This window comes from Chironomus tepperi, unplaced genomic scaffold, assembly GCF_022539635.2.
Source record: "Chironomus tepperi strain 1889 unplaced genomic scaffold, CSIRO-AGI_Ctep_v1 contig_100, whole genome shotgun sequence".
Lineage (NCBI taxonomy): Eukaryota > Metazoa > Arthropoda > Insecta > Diptera > Chironomidae > Chironomus > Chironomus tepperi.
Genome location: NW_027226222.1, coordinates 2027880 through 2048130, shown reverse-complemented (window position 1 = coordinate 2048130; position 20251 = coordinate 2027880). Strand labels below are relative to the sequence as shown.

Sequence of the window (20251 nt, the reverse complement as noted above, 5' to 3'; positions counted from 1 at the left end):
ATAATTTTAAATCACCTTACAAAAAACGGTAGAGCCCTGAATATTTCTTTTTCTTTTTCTTCTCTGTGAAATAAAAGCACGAGATCCCATTAATAAATTTCACAAAAAGCGGTGAAATGAATCCTGAAAAATTAAAGAAATTACAGGCGCAAGCCGCCCAAGTTCGTATCGGAGGCAAAGGTATGAAATTATCCAGAAACAATGCAATAATCAGTGAAAAAATCATGTTTTCATTTTGGCTGACAATTTTTTTACAGCCAGAAATAGTCATTGTTAAAGAGTTAATATATTAATAATTAATTATTTAATCTTTTCAGGTACTCCACGCCGCAAGAAGAAGATTGTACATCAAACTGCCGCAACTGACGACAAAAAATTGCAATCAACATTAAAGAAATTAGCTGTTAACAATATTCCTGGCATCGAGGAGGTTAATTTGATTAAAAACGATGGAACTGTCATTCATTTCAATAATCCAAAAACTCAAGCATCATTGGCCAGTAATGTATTTGCAATTACAGGACACGGCGAAACTAAACAAGTAATTATAATTTTTTCTGTTTTCTGATCTAACCTCAAATGATGTTTATGAGCATTAACTTCCTACATTAATCCTCTGGATATTAAGCATTTATGGCTATTATACATCATTTGCGGTCATAATTTTCCCATTCTTTCTACTTTTTTTCATTATCAGTTAGTTTGTTTGTGGTATCAAAATCCAATTTTAAATGATTTTCTTATCAACAATGACCGGCAATAACTTTAATTTATTATATCACATATAAACTTATAATATTGTTTATGACTCATTTTCTAGATTGCTGAATTGTTGCCAGGAATTCTCACGCAATTGGGTACAGAAGGTTTGTCTCAATTGAAACGATTGGCCAACAATGTTGGAATTGGAAACAAAATTTTGAGCTCTGTTGAAGAGGGCAAAGAGGAAGAAGATATCCCCGATTTGGTGGAAAACTTCGAAAATGTAGCCAATTCTGAATCAGCAGCAAAACCAGAAGCATCACCGGCAACAAAGGAAGAGGAGAAGAAAGTTGAGGAGATTGCAGCCCAAATAGCAACTAGTACTATACAGGAAGCTGCGTCTGCTGAAAAGACTCCAGCAGCAGAGCCTGCAAAACCTGAAAAAGTTGATGACAAAAAAGAATCGAAAAAGGAAACGACACCAAAAAAATCAAATGAGAACAAAGGTGGAAAAAAGCAACAGTCTAAAGACAAGAAGGCTTAAGATAGCTGCTGTACACAAAGATACAAATATCGAATGTTTCTCTTGTCGTCTAATTTACCTATTTAATTTTATGGAAACAAAACAAAAAAAAAAAACAGTTTTCTTGTCATAAATACATACTTTTCGCAGAAAGCTTTTTTTAAAACTAACATTTATAAATCATCGGGAAACTTTTCATTACTTTGAAAGAATGAATGATTGTAACTCTTTTAAAAAAAACTGTATTGACCGTAACAAAAAAAATAATAAGTCAGAACAAATCCAATATTGTGGATGAAACAATACTTTTTTGACTATTTCATCATTCTTAGTCTATCTTACAGCCTTCCTCCCTCGGTTTTGGTCTGCAAAAAATGAATGTTGACATAAAGCTCTCTCTTAATCCTGAAACGTCAAATTGATTAATGTTGCGAATATAATCGGATTAAAAATTATTATTATTTGTTTTAATTCATCATTTTTCTTTTATTTAAATTTTTACTGATATTTTGAGTCCTGCATTCTCTATTTTCCTTTTTTTTTTAATTCTCTGCGTTTTTTGCTTATTTCATTGAGTAACACTTAAAATTTAATGTTTTTAAATCTTTTTTACTTTTATTTAATTTTTCGGTGGTTTAAGGGCATTTTTTTTCTTGTGAATTTCATTATTTATGAGATAATTAGGGCAAAAAATTTGGCTGACAGTTATGGCAATTTCCATCATTTTTCCTCTCATTCGAGTAATATTTTATAACAACTGGTTTATGTTTTCATGATCTCTTAATTATATTTCATTTTTTTCATGTTTCATTTCAAACAAAATAAATTGAAAATTCATTTTTTCTGGTTTTGTATCATAAAATTTATACAATATACATAGTGCCACAAAAGTAGATTGTAATTTTTTTATTAGAATTTGTTTCAATTGTTGTTATTTGAATGCTGCTGGATGTCTTCTGACATGAGGTTGTCAACTTTGAAGCTTAATTTAAGAAAAATATTTATTTCTGTCATTTACTGTCAAATTCATTCACATCTGTTATACTCGCTCAATGCTTGCCAATGCCTATATTTGGGATCATTTGGTGAATTTTGTAGAATTTCTTAGTTCTGGCTTTAAACTTTCTTGAAGATACTTTCCGGTTTATGCTAGTTGATTCCATTTTGGATTATTTTCCAAACAATTCGGTTGCTGTACGGTAGACTACGATAGTTTGATCATTTCTATACATGATGGATAGTATTGGACAGATACCTAGTAACAATATCAAGTTAACTTCTAAGTCACACAAACATCAAAAGTAGGAAACTTGTACAATGTGTTGTCGATTAGAAATGCTTAAAAGTCAACTGACTTCCTCAAATGACCCAAAATTATGTTAATTAAGCTTCATACCCGAAAAATAAACATTATTTATGATCCAGAAGCATTCAAATAACAACTGTGATTTTTTTGGTTTGAATTTCATTTGATTTAGTGCTGATATCTAATTCAGAAATCAGATACTAGCAACTTATTTCATAATTGATGACATCATATACATTTGTAGTTTATTACTTTTTAATGTAAGTATTTAAAATCTTTTTTTAAAGTTTTTGCTAAAAAGCTTTTTCAATTTAAACTTCCAGAAAGCCTTGTTTTTAGACATTTGGATGTGCGTTTTTAAATTTTAAAAAACATTTTCTTATTAAATTTTTTTCTTTATTATTTCAAATGTTAATCAAAATCTCTGAAATGTTAACATATTGTTTAATCCATAATTCCTCTTCATTCCAATATTATTTAATTCCATACTCAATTACATCATTGAAAAATATTTCAAATCCAACACGCATCGTTTATCTCATTTTAAGAAAGGGATAAAATTGTCATCATTAATATATTAATGATAATGATTGATTATCTAAAAATAGGACACACGATTTATTTTTTTTTCTAAATTGCACACATATATCGGAAAAATGGTTTAAAAGGTTTTTACTTCTTCTGCTTCTTTTAAATTCTGATTTTTTTTATCATTTGTACATCATTATACGCTATTACAATATAATTTATCTTTATTTTTCTCTCACGTCAATATTAAAAATAAATTTTATTCAAAAATACGGATAAAAACGGTAGGAAAAAGTGTGATCAGGTGAATAAATCCTTTTTATTCTTAATTTTAATTAACGGTGGTTTATTATTTGAATTTTTTTAAGGATTTTAAGAATTCAAATTTTTAACGAAGATCTTCGATTTGAATTTTTAACGGACTCTTGAATTTCAAAATTTTTACCGGATTTTTAGAGTTTAAATTTTTAACGGATTTTTGGAATTCAAATTTTTTAACGAAGATCATCAATTTGAATTTCAACGAAAGTTTCAATTTTCAAATTTTTAACTGTGTTCTGTAATATTGTCAATCAATAAGTTTCTATGAACTCTTTATGTCAGAGTAATTCATGCTTATTTGTATGCTCATACACTCTAAGATTGAGATTAAAAAGTTTGTTCCACCTTAGATCACACGACGAATTTCGAGGATAAAAGAGTAAAAATGAATATATTCAACAACCTTTATGCTATATCTCCCACGTAAAACTCTATATGCATAAAAAGACATAGACTTATTATTTTTCTTTGTTAATCATTTGACCCACAATATACATAAATATGAGAAGTAGTAAAAATAGCTCTTTCATTTCCACGTGGGACATAAAAAAAGAGAAGGAACGTGGAATGGAATTATTGAAAGTTAATTATTAATTTAATTTTGGTATATCCACACATGGGAACAATTTTCATCAAAGTAGTTTAATTAGTGTTTTACATAGGTACCCGAATAATTTCATATGACAAGGAGAACAGAAAGAGTGATGGATGGGAAGTAAGAGAGAAAGAGAGAGAGATAGATCATTACAAACTATAACATTAACGACAACACAATAACACACATGGAGTAGTAGACAAGATTCACGTGGTTACGAAATCATATTAAGTCTAAATGTCAATTTTAACAATGTTTTTAGTGCCGTTACGCAAAAAAACCAAAATTTTCCATACTAATGACATTGCGTTGAAATGTACATAAATTATGCTAAGGATATAAATGTCAAATATTTTCAACAGCCAGGACACAAAAAAATAGAAATGGAAATACAACCTTCATGGAAGTGATTTGTTGAGTGAATAAATTAGTCAATAAATAAAATTAAAATATTTTATTGCTACTTAAGGGAGTGAGTAATTGAGTCATGACTTATTACTTATTATTGATGGTATGGCATACCTAATTAAATAAAATAAAAATTGATATCAATATTTTGATGTCTTTATGCTTCCCCAATAAATTCCTTTTACATGCAATTGTGACATTCAATGCCATACTTTATTTTTACTTTCTTTTGAGCCTTCGGTGCCATCAATCAACCTGGAATTCCTTTCAACATACAATATTGCTTTAATTAGTTGTTTCTGTTTATTGAAGACGATTTTTCAGTTTTTTGTAATCATTTACATTGAAGGAATCACTGTATTGGTTTTCTATATATCCAAGCTTGATTATTGAGTCAGTTCCAGTTACTCTTAATCTATCTAATGTAGAATGTCTATAGCAGATATAAAATTAGATTGCTCTTGAACAAAGGGATTTCTATTTGACTAGATGTGTTCCTAAGACGACTAAAGCCCGAACAACACAATGTAGTTATTAGGACACTGCCACGTCGCTATATTGACGGTAAAAAAGTGGCAGCCACTTGTGTGGGTATCCTGAGGACTACCTATACTGCTGATTTTGTTCTATTTTTACTGTAAAATATAGAATTTGTCGTATCATGCTGCTCGGGATGTCATCTAAACACGATTTCTGATCTCTAGAACTAGACACAAACTAATAAAAAAGGGAGGTGTCCTGCTTGGTAGACTATGTATACCAAGTGAAATATGAGTATATGAGTATTGTGTATAACTTAATAAACCGAGCAAAACTGGCAAAAGCCGAGTTTTATCGCTTGCTAGTCCTCCTTCCGCAGGTTGCAGATGGTCCATTTTGCAGGTTGTAGATGATCTATTCTGCAAGTTGTAGATGGTCTCTTCTCCAAGCTGCAGATTGCCTCTGTTGCAGGTTGCAATCTTCCGATGATGGAGTTGGTGACAATCTGAGAAAAGTGCCATCTACAGAAGACATGAATCCACAGGCTTTCGTCGATTATTTCCACCTGCATGCCAATCTAATACCGGATCAAGCATCCAACTCCTGTCCTTCAATATCTTATCATACTGCAGCTACATCTACATTTTCCCATTAAATTCTTTCTATATTTCAGCTATTGCACAATGAAACAAATTAGGTTAATTGACCTAAAAGCGCTATTGACCTCAACATAACTCAAGATAATTCAAGCATCCATGATGCAAAATATCTTACAGCACAATCATAATTTGTTTCAATACGGTATTTCCTCTGTTCTGCTGTATATTATTTTTATATAGAGTAAAGCTTCTTGTTTCCCCGAAAAGAAGTTTAGAGTTTTGTTCATGGAGCTAATGGTACTTTAAATTTAATGCTTTATGCTATGTCTGATTTGATTAAGTTCTCTCGAAAGTCTTAATGATTAGAAACAGAATGGTAATGGCAACGGATCATTTGAGTTTGTTTGGTATTAAAAATAAATTGTTCCATTTAGGTATATACAACTATTTCGAGTGCTTAGTGCTTAATGCTCGCTCTCGTCGCTCTGAATGATAACACGAAATGTACAAAAAAGGAAGCATAAAATGAAAATTTTTACGGTTGTTCATGATGAAAATCTATTAATTAAATATTGTAAGATAGACGCTTCCACCGCACATTTCCTCATTCCCATCCGTGAATCATTTACTTTATTAAATTTTCCCGCGGAAAATGGGTGAAAATTTTTCAATTTTCTTCTTATTCTCCAACTGACTGCATGCATGTGATTTATGGCAAAAGAATATTCTTTATCAGCATGAAAATCGTGGTCATAAATGCAAATTTTATGTTCCTCCTACCTTTAATTTCAAAATGACCCCCATGATAATATTTCAATACCTAACGTTGGCTTTCGTTCTCCATGTTACTATATGTACAATTATAATTTATAAAATTAATAGACGTCATGTGCTGCCTTTTTGATTTAATGAAAAATAAAAAAAATGAAATGTATTTTCTGTGTCGTTATGAGATTTATGGGGTCGTTCATAAATGGTGCCTGTGGGAAAATTTGGGTTTTAGGCTTTTGTTCGCTTATTAAGTACCGCGAACAATCAACTTTTTGACATCCTTCTCCCTCATCCATTTCAGTTCTTTATTATTTGAGGTTTGAGAAGTAATAAAATCTCATATTCCCTATAAGCGTTACGTAATAAGAGAACAGCCTCTTTGGTGGAGGTGTTGTGTCGTAATTTGAATGACCTCTTTCTAGTCTCAAATTGTTCAATTGGATAGTTAATAAATTCTAACGACTCTGAAGATCAATTTCGTTCGTTAAAAAAGCTTTCAAAAAAGCTCAAAATTCGAAAGTTCAAATATTTGTTTACATTCTGAATTTTTTCTTTGTTTTACAAAGTTTAACATTCTTGGGCATAATTGGTTGTCATTTTATCGATCTTTTGTTAGTTTATAGCTCAAAGTTATGTACTCAATATGTTATCAGATTGTAAAATGTCCAGAAAGTATTTATATTTGCAAATTTTAAATTGTATTTCAATTAGGAAAATTAATACATCTCCAGAGTTCTTAGAATATATGAAGTAATACAGTAGGAGATGTGTGAGGTGGAGGAGATTGTTAAATAAATTTTGAATGTCTAGACCAGACCTTGAAGTCGACTTGGATTTTGTATTGAAAAATCAAATTCGAACTCGGATTTTATATTGAAAAGTCAACTTCGAATTCTGGTCTAGACAGTATAATACGTATTGTCGAGCCGTTTTCTTCACCAAATGATGGTTTGAATCAGAGTGTGGATTTGAAAAAAACAACCGGTAATTCAGTTCAAAATCGAGTCGACTTCAAAAATGTTTTAGTTTGTCGAGTCAAATGCTATCAAATAGAATCTCAATTAAACACTAGACGTCATCAATGAACAACCCCATTTCAATGTGAGAATTGAAAAAAAAAAAAAATCAATTTACTGATCATACGCTAAAGTGTGAATCTAGAAACGTCGTTAGTTACAATTTCCAAATATTAATATTTTTGTAACGATATACAATATTATTGACCATGCTACTTACATATTAGATAACGTTAGCATGCTTTTTTGGATGATGGATATACATGGTAAAGAAAACAAATAACATTATAAGCATTGGCATCGATGTTATAATAAAATGAATGTCACTGCAATATCATAAACATTGTCGCTAAAAAGTCATTTGCTGATTAATATTTCAGTGCAAAACTGAAATAGACATGCAGGAAGAAGGAAAAAAATGGATAAGCGTAATTTTTCGGGGAGGTCAACAACGGACGATGATGGAAAAAAATAGAACCAAAACGCACGCAAACCGAGTAAACTTAATGATACATCATTATAATTTTATGGTTTTGGACTGATAAGTAGTACAGCAAATTACTATTTATTCTATGTCATGATGAGAGAATTTGGCTTTATTCCTTGTCATATTTTTTCCCCCTGTCGCTTTTGCATTTTCTGTATTTTTATTAAAAATGAATTAGCGTTGTGGTATCGCGTGGTTTAATATTCTTTTTTGTTGTGCTACTTGCTTTCGATGGTGTACTAGATTGTCATCAGAGGTATCCCTTGTCAAACATTTCTAGTGATTTAGTTATCAGTTCGTCCTTCAAACATGCTTCCAAAAATTCTTCTATCGTTATAACACCGTCTTGATTAAGGTCTAACTTTTTAAATACTCGATCAACCTGTATTGGAATAAACATAAAAAATTAAAATTGTACTCGACATTATCGACCATATTCAGTGCATTTTTGTCACAGCGATCAGTTATTGATTCAACGAATTTTATCATTTAACGGTTTTTCAAAATTCAAATTTTTAACGGTAACTAAAAATTTAATTTTTTTAAAAGCAACGCTTTAAAAACTTGTTTTTCTGCCTATGAAATGAAAAATCATTAATTAACGTACTTAGAAATGGATTTGGGCTTCCAAAACCATGATGCTGTTATAACTTGATGGCACGGAGCCAAACAAAGAATATTATTAAGCAATCTTTTTCAAAAATGCACTAAAAATGCAGTCAGAAATGGTAAAATCAAGCAGTTAAAATCGAATTATTACTTGTTCACGTGTTTTCCTGTCATCATCCGGTATTCGTCTACCCATAAGTTCATGAACAGCCTGAACAACTTCTGTTAATTCACCTCTACTAATACATCCATCACCATTCAAATCATACAATTTAAACGTCCATTTTAATCTCTCGTAAACGGATCCTCGAAGCAATGTGGATAGTGTGACTATATGATCTCTAAAACTTATCGCTCCATTACAATTTACATCGAATGCTTTGAAGACATAGTGAGCATAAAGGCTCGAATCTAAATTGAAAAACGTGATTCGATTAGAAATAAAATTTATAGCTTATTTGAATATTCTATGCTATATACATGTATAATCGGATTTGCAAATATGGGAATTGTTAAGCAATGATTAAAAGCTCCTTTTAACCTTTGTTGAATCATGATATCTAGCCCCAAAAAAGAGGTCAAAAATTTGAAATCATTGTAATTTAACTGATACATTTGACCTTTCATGCTACAAAAAGCTCAAGCCACTTTTATAGCATTACAATTCAGCAGGGAAGAAGGAATTCAACCTTTGTATACAGCATAGAATAGTATTAAACATTAATTGTAATAGTAAAACCCGGGTGTGGACACGAGAACAATGACCGTTAAAATTTGAAAAATACTGTCTAAAAAATTCAAATATTTTTTGACAGTTGAAAATATTTAATTTTTCAATATTCAAAATTTAACGACCATCGTTCCCGTGTCCACACCCGGAAAACTAACAAAATAAAAAAAAAATCTTATTAAGAAGATACTTACTTCCATGTGGAAAGAATTTTGCGTAAATATCCTTAAAAGAATTCTCATGTACTACTCCTTCGGGGCATTCAGCCTTTTGTGTATCGTCATTAAAAAGGAAACGATGAGAAAGGTACCGGAGGTAGCAAAGAAGATAAAAGAGAAAAATTTTTATAAGAAAATACTTCGCAATTAATAATAAAATTAATGCAGTGGAAATTTCCTTTTACATTAATCCAGCATGTACCAATGGAAAAGCTGTTTAGCTTTTTGGAGTTCTGTTTGTGGTGTTGGAGCAGAATGGAATCTTGTGTGTAAAAATATGAGAATGTAATCTTAGCATGAATAACACAAATCAAATGGATCAAAAGTCCAGCCAGAGGCAGACGTGACTCTGATATGGTGGCGGACTCGGAATCCATGTGCGGTTTAGGTCATAGCTTTCCACCAAAGTGTGCCCGTGGTACCAAAAAGTTAAGACAACACAGTACTGCTTAATCTATGCTCCTCGGTACACTTTACCAGTGTTTTCCAAACTTTTTTGTGCCATGCCATACCTTGGTGGCAAGACACGACCGGAACCGCACATGACATGTACGTCATGGCATTTTCATATATTTTGACGGTACATTAGTGTATCGCCGCAAACAGTTTTGACTACAATGCTATTGAGACAAATTATCCAGTTGTGTCTATTCAGGATAGGCAGTTCTCAATATGACAGGAGTCGTATAATGCTCACGACATCAGAATGTCAACCATACTTGCATATCGTACAGAAATGTTTCGAACATAACTTCTAATTTCTTTCATCTTCTAAACATGACTTGATTCCATTGGTACCATCTAAATCTTCATATATACGTACTTTAAATCCTCTGTACATAACTCGAATTTCTTGGCGTGTAAATTTCGTCAATCGGCATAGGTCCTCTAATGCTACCGGTATAGGCTTCGGAAATGTTCTACTTGTTGTCTCTAATTCATAAACAACTTCTTCGATAGGCGAATCCGGCGGTGTAGCCATTTTATCATTAAATTATCTAAGAGATTGCTTAATCCTTTTTGCCAATTATTTTGATTTATGGAGTTATGTAACGTATACTCCTCTCCAAATTATATCCTTTCCTTCTGCCCTTTTCTGTTGCCTTCTTCTTCTTATTAAGCTCCTCTTTATTTTGGTGGCCTTTTTTCCTAAACTCTGTCAAATTAACGAAAATTAACCAAAAGAGAATGGGAAAAGGAATTAATTGAAATCTTCAGTATAGACAGTTTTATAGGCTATTGTTTAGGTATTATAAATTTCACAACAACTTTATTTCCATACATAAAATATTATTTAATGACTCCATAGAGAACAACCTTTAGATGAGCCTTTGAAATGGCAACTGATTAAACTACTTTCCTTTTTGTGAATGAATGGACTTGAGTTTTGCTGCTTATTTTGACTTGAACTTTTGCCTTATTTTATTTTTTGGCTTGCTTATTGAGGATTAGACTACTGTTTATTTAATTAAGTGAGTAGAACAATTTTTTGTAAGTTTATTCCAGTGCTTCTCAAAGTCAGCTAGATGCAAAGACGGAAAATTTGTACAAATTTTGTGATTAAGCCAGCAACAGAGTCAGATGGAAGTCCTTTTGTAGAAACCTTAGCTCCACATCGGAGCATGGTTCCAGTAAGAGGGTAAGTAAGTGCTTCTCAAACTAAATTTGCACTGGGACTTTTTAGTGTGCAGACCAAATTTTCACGTGTGTCGCGAAAAGTTTGTTGAATCCAAAATTACACGCGATTAGTGAAATTGGTGTCGAATTTCTAGCTACAATCCCTGATGTGTGATTTACCGTGTTTCGCTTAGCAAAGTTTGAAACACACTGGATTATACTCAGTTAGAGATTTTTAACTTCATGTTGTCTTTAGGACAATTCAGTATCATAATGTTAACATGGCGATCTATCGTTGCCCATAACGAACACGCTGTACTATCATTTACTATAAGGTAAACATCAAACAACAGAACGTCATGTTAAATGCAAATAATTCTTCTGACCCTATACCTGCTACTTTTTTTTTTATTAATTTCTGGTATGAGAAACAGAGCAGTTATATTAAACTTTTTAGAAGGTCTGAATTTGAGTTGAATCCCGAATCACACATCATGCTTGCTAAAATACCGCTACATTGCCATATCATCGGTAAGATACGAGATTCCCCTAATGGCATCTAGAAGTCTGATTTCAATTTTAAGAGCGGAATTAGGTCGCTCGAGACTTTCACTGTATCATTTCACTGGATGAATTTTACTGGATCTTTTGTGTATCCAATTTGAAAGCTAGTATAATTTTCAATTTTCGACTACTTGCTTGACTGGGACTATTCTAGTAAGACACTAGTTTTAGTAATTGTGTGCTAATTGACAAGTGTTAAAAACCATAATTTGTCTAAGTCATAATTTCTAATTTGTCTAATGTGCCTAGTGTCTAATCCCAAATTGAATAAAAAGTTTATCCATATGCGAACTCATAACATTAATTCTTGATGATATAATCAAATATAATATTATAATAATCATAACGCGACAAATAAAACAGAGAAAAAATTCATTGGCTGAGTCAGTAACGCGTGAGGCTCAATATAATAAGCCACCATAGAACAAAAAGGGATAATGTTATATTCACACAATCTTTATGCTTATGTGAATGATGGCTTTTGTGTATTAGTGAGGAATATGATAATGATTTTAGGTCGTGTAAATGCTGAAGAGCTAAAAAGTATTTTTCTCATTATTACCCCACTGCCACTCGCAATCCGACCAAAAAAATAACTTTAGATTTATTATTACGTTCTCCTTGCCAACTTTTTAAAATAAAAATGCGACTTTCATGCTCATTTTGATTTAGATGGATTTGTGCTCGGAAAATTAAGCATGGGTCATTTGTGAACGATGTACTTCGTGGTAGACAGAAGAACTCCTCGAAGGAAGCTGTAGATAGAGACAGCATTGGTGTATTGACAATTGGCAGGTTGAAGCCGGCGATAGAACCAGGTTAAGGCGACATCTGAGAGAGGCAATGGATCACAAAACATAATTTCCGACTTTTGTGGAGAGTTATACAACTTCCGTAAACTTATATATTAAAATATGTTATGACCTTACTGTGAGTCGAAGTGGCTCGGTGGCGGAATGGTTTAGTTCTTTGGTACATAATTATTGCTACATCGCTCCAGCGATCATGAGTTCGAGACTTGGCATGGGAAATTTTTCGCATGACCTTTTTCGAATCATATGTAGTGGATACGTGGCTCGTTGCCTCCCTTTGTAGGCTAGAGACAATAAGAGCTATTAGAGTGCAGTGGTCTGGCGCATCCTCACTCTTTAAACAATCATTAGCCAGGAACGCCCTAGCGCAGCACTGGATCATCAAAGATAAGAGTTGTTCATGCATCCCCAGCAGTAGCAATAACTTAGTGCCATCATAAAATACATACGACTTCATTAATTATCTCCAAAAGCACTTCATCCTTCCATCTCAAAATTACTCCCCAACTTATTTTTATTCGTTCTCTCGCGATACATTTTTATGTTTTTTTAGCGTTTACATTTCACAGTTAAGGCAAAAAAAGCGCCTGATGAAGGAGAACGTAGCAATTGAAAACCGTTGGAAACGGACAGAAAAAAAAATGTGATAAGCTGTTAGAAAGCTGTTATTAAAGAAAAATGGCACTACGAATGTATGTTTGTACTGAAAAGCTCTTCATTTCATTTTTTTATTGGATTTAAGATTCATTCAAATGACATTCAAGCAATCTGCTCGTGTTATTCAAATATCAAAGGATTTTTCATGTACAATATGAGGAACATCCTCCTTTTTTTCCAAAGATCACTATGAATGTGGATCATTGTAATAACTGTCGTGGCTGTATCATTTACATTTGTCTGACAAGCAATTCAAACTTAAGTGTGACTGGAAAAAAATGACTCAACATTGTAGCTTGTAAGCATCGAGATAAAAAAAGTGTAGTCAAGGTTGAAAGTTTTCCCTTTTGTTGCACGACCAATTAAAAGTTAAAGTTTCATAAACTCAAAACGATCTATTAAAAGGGTTAGGAATGAAGGATGAAAATGTTTTTGAAACAAATTCTTGTTTCTTTAGTTCTAGTTCCCAATTAGATTTTGTAAAATGAGCTTTCATGGATGAAATTTGATTAAAGATTTTGGATAGTTCTTTTAGCTTTGGTTGCTAATCCTTCTGAAATGAACCGCTGTAACCTTCTTTTATTATAAGATATGTAATGTAACTTAGGAATGTATAGCATGTAACCTTAAAACACGACAATTCGTGTTCCTACTAATCTGCTTTTGAGCAAATTATCTCGAGGAGAAAAGTTTGTGTTGAAGACACACTGTGTAGCCGTCATTACCTGAGTGACACAAATGAACAAGACTCCGTGTACCACTTTTATTAACACCAAATGGAAACCGCCTAATTTTGGCAGGCATTTGGACCTCAAATGGTTTAGCATAAGAGAAATTTAGCAGAGCCTTCTGCATTTGTGTCGCTCGGAATAGAAGGGTCAAAAAATTTTCAAAGTAGGCGTTGTTTTCAATTTTCAAAAATCCAGCAAATTTAAGTAAATTGTTAATCGAAGGAGAAAGTAGACCCAAAAAACTCTTCCTTGACGACGTCCTCATTTTTGCCTAGAATTACTATTCGGATCTAAGACTATAAGAAGTGGGATATAGTAAATTGGATTGTCACCAAAGCTGATTTAAATATAATTCAAGAAAATACCCCAAATACTAAGAAAAGGTAACTATGACTATATTTTTCTTATTATTTGTAAATCAGTGTTACGCAAACAATGAATCACAGTATTGTAGTCATTCAAGCTTAAACTATGCTTCTCAAAAAGGTACATAATGTTGTCTTGGAGTTTTTGAAAATAAAGGAAAACCGAAAAGACGTCACAAAATCTTACTCGAAAGGCACATGGTATAGAAATGGTTGAAAATCTGGTCCAGTGGCTTTGGGACTAATAATTTATATAGTGAATAACACGCTAAAAGGATTGAGAAGCCAAATCAACATGTCACTTGGCCTTTAGTTTGGGATAAAAATAATCCAGTACACAAAGTATCCAAACAAAGGACCCCCTTTTCGTCAAGAATAAATTAAACAAGCCAGAGCGACTTATTAAAAGAGGAGAGACATTAAAATCTCCATTTTGAATCCTTCTTCGTTTGTGACGCTCGGGATATATTGAACAAAAAACAGCAATCGACTTAATCTACAAAAACACTATGTAGATCAAAAACATCATTAGAAACCCTTTAACCATAAAGCATTTAGAATGTCATGTAGACTTAAACTTGTTGAAACCATTGAAATTCATTAGTGACAAGAAAAGATGAAGAGAAACATGCTTTTTGCATTTTCGTTCACCAAATATTATTCACAAAAACCAAATGAAAATAAACAGATAAAACAGAAGCTTATGCCAAAAAACATGAAGTTTCAACAAGACGAGGTTTTGTATTATAATTAGCACAATATATATGCAGTCGTTTATATGACATTATGTTGAGAATTAACTAAATCCAACTTAAAAATAGAAAATGTATTTTTTTTTGTTCTATGAAATCAGATCCAATGTTTACTGATATGAAAATCCTATAAGGTTGTTTAGTGAGTAAATGTTTGTTACGTAAACACCACTACTTGTGTACTTGTGGGCTTCAACAGTTGTCAAATGACAACATAAAATTTATTTGTGCCACTAAAATTATCCATTCATTGTTTATTCAGTCGAAACCACCGGAGAGAACTAACTATATTGCAGTCGTGGGCAATCTGTGTGTCGCGGTACACTAGTATGTGGATATGAACCATATACCATGTGTGGTTTCGATCGAGGCTTACGACCAAGGTGTTCCGCGAATAATAAAAGGTTGCCCACTCCTGCCATATTGGAAAGGATTGTGTAAATCACTATTTTGCTTCTTCCTATACCTTTTTTCCCTTCCCTTAACTATATTGCTCCTTTACGTCTTTTGTCCTTCCAATTTTTTTTACGAGGTAAATTTCCTCCAAAAATAACAAACTTAATAAAAATAGAGTCGTTCTCTTAGCAGTCGTAATTCGCATGTAGTATGCTCTGCATTTGAAACTTTCCTTGCTTTTGCCTCACATCACATAGCAGAAAAAAAGGCAAACAATAATTTTCATTCATGAATTCAATGTCATGATTGAAAATCACGAAGAAAAATATATTTTTTCTCCTTCTCCTTCCTTCTTCTTCTATTTCTAGTCGTAATCGTGTTTCTATTTTTGATGTATTTGGTGATTATGCTTAAAAATGTAGGCTGGACAATGAGAATGCACTATTTTATTATAACTTGTTCACTTTGTCATGATAAGCTTTTGTTTTTTATGTTTGTAACTTAATTTAAAAAGCTCTGTCTGTAGACGTTTGATAAAAAGGAGGGTCGATACATATGTATGAAGTTAACACGAAGTTTGTTACTCATCACATACAGCTAAGATATCAGCTTAAATGTTCAAGTCTGACTTTAAATCTAAGAGGAGGATGGATGATAAAAATCTTAAATTACTACCCTGGCTTTGCGTTTTGAAATTAAAGACACAGACAGAGTTGCAAATCAGGCACCTTCGACAGGCAAACACCATACAAACTCTTAATAATTTGTATGATTTTTCTTACAAAACCATATAAATTATCAATAAATTATTAGTTTTTGCCTGTTACAGGTGGCTATTTTGCAACTCTGGGCACAGGGTCGTAGCAAGAGGGTTCACCGAAGGTAAGTCTTTCTTCAGAATCCTTATAAACCAATCTAGTCAAAAATAAACCCGAATTTGCTAAACTTTGCTGAGAAAAAAATTCAAAATCGTTCCAAAAAATTGGAAACCCCCTTGGGGGCCATTGACAGATTACGTAACGTTATGACGAGCCTTTTACAAAACAGAGCAATAGATTTCCAAGAAAATGCAATTATTATAGCTTTTTATAGTTTTAATCTTCTTGACCGCCCCATGCTACATAAAAAGTGAACGATCTCTAACCTTGAAAGTTTTTTGACTTCGTCCTTGTACAGACACCACCCTTCTAAATTTTGGACATCATGAATGATTGCTTAAAACATTTGACGCATTCATATTAATCATTGTTACATAAGAATTATGTCAGATTTTTAAATTTCATATCTATCTATAGCCTGCAGGGGTGTAGGCAAGAACAATATTGTGGGGGGTTGTTAATTGTTTCGTGCGTAATGTATAAATTTAGTGATTAGTTGGTGGTTTTTGGAATTGTTTCTCTAAATATCCTTTCAAATTGATGAATTTTGTCCAAAAGGAGGAATGGAGATGATGGTTGTTTAGACCCATGTGCACAGTATAATGAAATTTTTGAACTTATTTGGCTTGGCACGAACCTTAAAGTTTGAGAATCATTAAACTTGGTTTGAAACTTTAAAAATGTGTGGGAATTAAGAAATTAAGTTTCACATTGCAAATCAACAAGAGACGATAACACATTGCAATTTGAGTACTACTCGGTTGCTATGTCTTAACGTCTGAAGGCTTGGGGATTCTCTGGTGGTTTATTGGGGGAAATTTTGTCGATATAAAATTGGATGAGATTTTCCCCAGCATGTCACTTTGACCCTGAGTAGATATGCTTTTGTTTGACTAGTTATATGTCTAGTCCTTAGAATCTGACATACAGTAATCCAAAAGAAAATCTGTCCACATGGTGATATCCAGTGATTCTCAAACTTTTTTTATTTAAGGAGTTTGAGAAGATTTTGAGGTTAACTTTTGAAGTTATAAAGTCAAAATAATTTCAAAGAAGGTCTTCAAGAAATTAATTTTTGAGGGATCGTTCAGTAATTACGTAACATGAATAACATGCTTATTAATAGTCAAGTCTGTTATTAGACATATTTTTAATTAAGAAATTAATTCTTTTGTTTCAATTGTCATATAAGCTTAGATCCATAAAACTAAACTATCATAAAACGCGAATATCCTCAGTAAACACAAAACTTGCAAAGTTCTTAAAGCCCACAGCATGAGCTTTATATAATGTCACAAAAGTTCAATCCCTTGTCAAGTCAAACAAGCGCTATAACTCACTTTCACACTAACTAAATAACTAACTATAATTTGATTCTATTTTTGGTTCCAACACTTACTTCAGAATGATGATGAAAAAAATTCGCTGACGATAAATATATTTATGCACTAATTTATGGAAGTACGTAAAGTTCGAGTAAATAACATTTATTTCAATATTTTAAATGCACTCATACACACATAGTCACAATGCACTGGTCATTCATCTATGAAACTGTTTTATTTTTAGAAAAATTCATTAATTTTCATTTCATTCCTGTTTTTTTCAGTTCCAATGTCTTTTATGAGTGAAGTCCTTGTTTCAATATTTTCCCTATAGGAAATATGTTTCTTTTCATCTGCCCACAAGTCTCTTGAAACGGAATCCTTGAAATGGAAACTTTTTCCTCCTTCTTTATATATAATTTTTTTTCTTATACAGCACAATGTCTCACAAAGGAGTTTCTAAATTACTTTTTTTTTTTTTCGTCCACTTGAGCAATAACAAATGACATTGGGTTAAGAAGTTTCCGAATAATGATGATAAAAAATATTTTCACTATAAACTTCTTATTACACTATCTAGATGAACAACTGATTCTTATTTTTTCTCTAATTTTATTCTTCTTACTAAGTTACTGATAACAATGATGGCTAACACGAATAAAAAAAAACTTTTTTTTTTTCTTCTCTCTCTTTACTTTAAATGTTAATCTATACAGTCTCTATATTTATGTTAACATACAATTTCTTATTTTACACTTAATCAGATAAGGAAGTGCTAATTTATGTCCACTATTAGAACTTTTTTTTGTGTCTATAACATGAATTAGAAAATTTATTTTAGTTTTTTTTATTTTCCTATCCACTTTCGAGCTCTGATACCAGTTTTTGCACAGAGCTTCCTTCGTGCCCAATCTGCTCTTCACTGCCAATAGTGAAAAATCGAGGCTTAGATTTTTGCTCGCTTTTTTCGGTCCGAGTGATTTTGTGCGCAGGTTCGCTCACTTTTTTTTGTTAGTTTTACTCTCAAATTTCTCAAATATTATATTACTGTTCATAAAGGATATATAAAGGAATGGAAAGCATAAAAAGCTTTATATTTCATGTATCTTAACATAACACATTGAAATATGAATATGTTTCGAGCAGCAGCGTAAGGAACGGCATCAAATCTTTTTTATTTACTCTCTTTCCTTCTCTCTCTCTCACTTACTCAGCACATTTCCATTCACTCAAACTTCAAGATGTATGAATTTTACATTTTCTAATATCATGTTGCCTCCACCAAAAATTGTATCTCATGTTACTCTCTCATTTTTGTTGCCACTCGAGCCCCCCTTTTTTCACTTATCATGTTCACATTTTTTTATTATTTTTTTTTCCTTTCTACTTCCATCACTTCCGTTATAATCTCGCTTAAAAAAAAAACGAAGTTCTTAAAGTAAGTTTTCTTCAGGGAGCGGCCGCAAAGAAATGGGAAACTTAATTTGTATTTCAATAAAATTTATAGGCCATCATCAAATGGTTATTATAGTTTTATTATTCATTTCTTAAGGAGTTAACTCAAATCATTACTTCCAACATTTCCAGAATGGGGATGAGTGACTTTAAAACTTAGGAATAATTGATAGAGGTGAACCTTGAAGGGCGGGGTGGTTGCGTACCAACGGTGACATTTCTTTAACGGAATCTGCTTAGAGACTTAGAGGTCGTTTACTTATTACGTTCAAAGGGCGAGGGGAAGGGGGGTTGTAAATCTGATTAGTATATTACTGATTAGTTGACTAGTTAGTCTGGTTGTGAATCTGATTAGATCCCATAACAATTCTTGGGTTTGAGTTGGATTTTGTGTCTTAGTCCATTACAACGACAAAAGCTGTGCAATGAGCTTTTTATAGAGAATAGGGCTTAAGTGAGCATTGTGCCATATTCTTTATCAACCTTCCTGTAGCTCAGTGAGTTAGAGTACTTGACTTAATAACGAGAGCGTGAGTTCGAGTCCCACTCGGGCTACGTTGTGACTCAGGCTACGTTAAGGACAGCAATATATGCTTTTAGTCACCATCACAACATCTGCTACCCGAACAAGAACGAACAAACAAAAGTAGAAATAGATTTTCAAATACATTCTTAATTCAAGTCATGTACATCCAAAATCCTTTGTTATCCCTTCAAACTCCAAATATCTATCCAAAATTTTCATGATTTTCTCTGAAATTAACCTGAATTGGAATTAGAATTTAACCTAGATTGAAACCAAAATCTGAAATTGACTTGAAAAAAGGTTTCCTTTATGAGCCATCGTACTTACAGCCTAACCTCTCTTCTTCGAAGCTCGTGCCTTTTGTGTACAGAGTAGAAGGCGCTTTGACTTGTTCTTTTAAACGTTCATTTTTGCGGTATATAATCCATAATTGGTAAAATGACGAAGAAGGAGGAGAATATAAAGCTTATATGTTCGATATAAAGAATGTATTCTTTCAATTTTATTATTTTAGGACACGATAAAAAAAAATCTAGCTTGAATAAAATGGATATAAAGAGAGGAAGAAATACCAAATTTGTTGTATTCTTACTAGATATGATATCTCGTAAGGCATGACTAAGAATTAATTCAAGAACTTCATTATAACTCTATCCAGAATAGTTCGAATAGCAGCAAAGAGATGGAAGGGAATCAAATTATTCCATCAATTAGTTTTAGCTGTTCCACATAGATTGAAGCGAAAAATTGCATAATTTTTACATTAAATATTTACTTTAGCATATTAATCGAGCATAATCAATAAAATGTTATTGAGTTGTTTAGATTAAGGAACTACTCGATCATTTGAAGCCATTTGAAGCAAACGAAAATCAATAAA

General features: G+C 32.3%; 2 protein-coding genes across 2 annotated transcripts; one reads left to right on the top strand and one right to left on the bottom strand.

Annotated features, from left to right (window-relative positions):
- The first annotated feature begins 32 nt into the window (after positions 1-32).
- On the top strand, positions 33-1530 carry LOC139087217 (transcription factor BTF3 homolog 4-like). The gene is made up of 3 exons (XM_070635967.1): positions 33-180; positions 318-541; positions 821-1530. The coding sequence occupies exons 1-3, from the start codon at positions 117-119 to the stop codon at positions 1244-1246; spliced, it is 714 nt and encodes a 237-aa protein (XP_070492068.1). The 5' UTR covers positions 33-116; the 3' UTR covers positions 1247-1530.
- Positions 1531-7301: 5771 nt separating this feature from the next.
- LOC139087249 (A-type potassium channel modulatory protein KCNIP2) lies at positions 7302-18301 on the bottom strand. The gene is made up of 5 exons (XM_070636006.1): positions 17465-18301; positions 10117-10449; positions 9270-9342; positions 8497-8756; positions 7302-8118 (listed from the first exon to the last, which is right to left on the bottom strand). The coding sequence occupies exons 2-5, from the start codon at positions 10273-10275 to the stop codon at positions 7987-7989; spliced, it is 624 nt and encodes a 207-aa protein (XP_070492107.1). The 5' UTR covers positions 10276-10449; positions 17465-18301; the 3' UTR covers positions 7302-7986.
- Positions 18302-20251: the final 1950 nt, after the last annotated feature.

Bases quoted from the DNA above. Each gene is read 5' to 3' on its own strand.
- LOC139087217 (XM_070635967.1), top strand. From the start codon at position 117: ATGAATCCTGAAAAATTAAAGAAATTACAGGCGCAAGCCGCCCAAGTT. The intron at 181-317 runs GTATGAAATTAT...TAATCTTTTCAG, and splicing joins AGTTCGTATCGGAGGCAAAG to GTACTCCACGCCGCAAGAAG. The intron at 542-820 runs GTAATTATAATT...CTCATTTTCTAG, and splicing joins GACACGGCGAAACTAAACAA to ATTGCTGAATTGTTGCCAGG.
- LOC139087249 (XM_070636006.1), bottom strand. From the start codon at position 10,275: ATGGCTACACCGCCGGATTCGCCTATCGAAGAAGTTGTTTATGAATTA. The intron at 9,343-10,116 runs GTACGTATATAT...GATACACAAAAG, and splicing joins TTATGTACAGAGGATTTAAA to GCTGAATGCCCCGAAGGAGT. The intron at 8,757-9,269 runs GTAAGTATCTTC...TTTTCAATTTAG, and splicing joins AAAATTCTTTCCACATGGAA to ATTCGAGCCTTTATGCTCAC.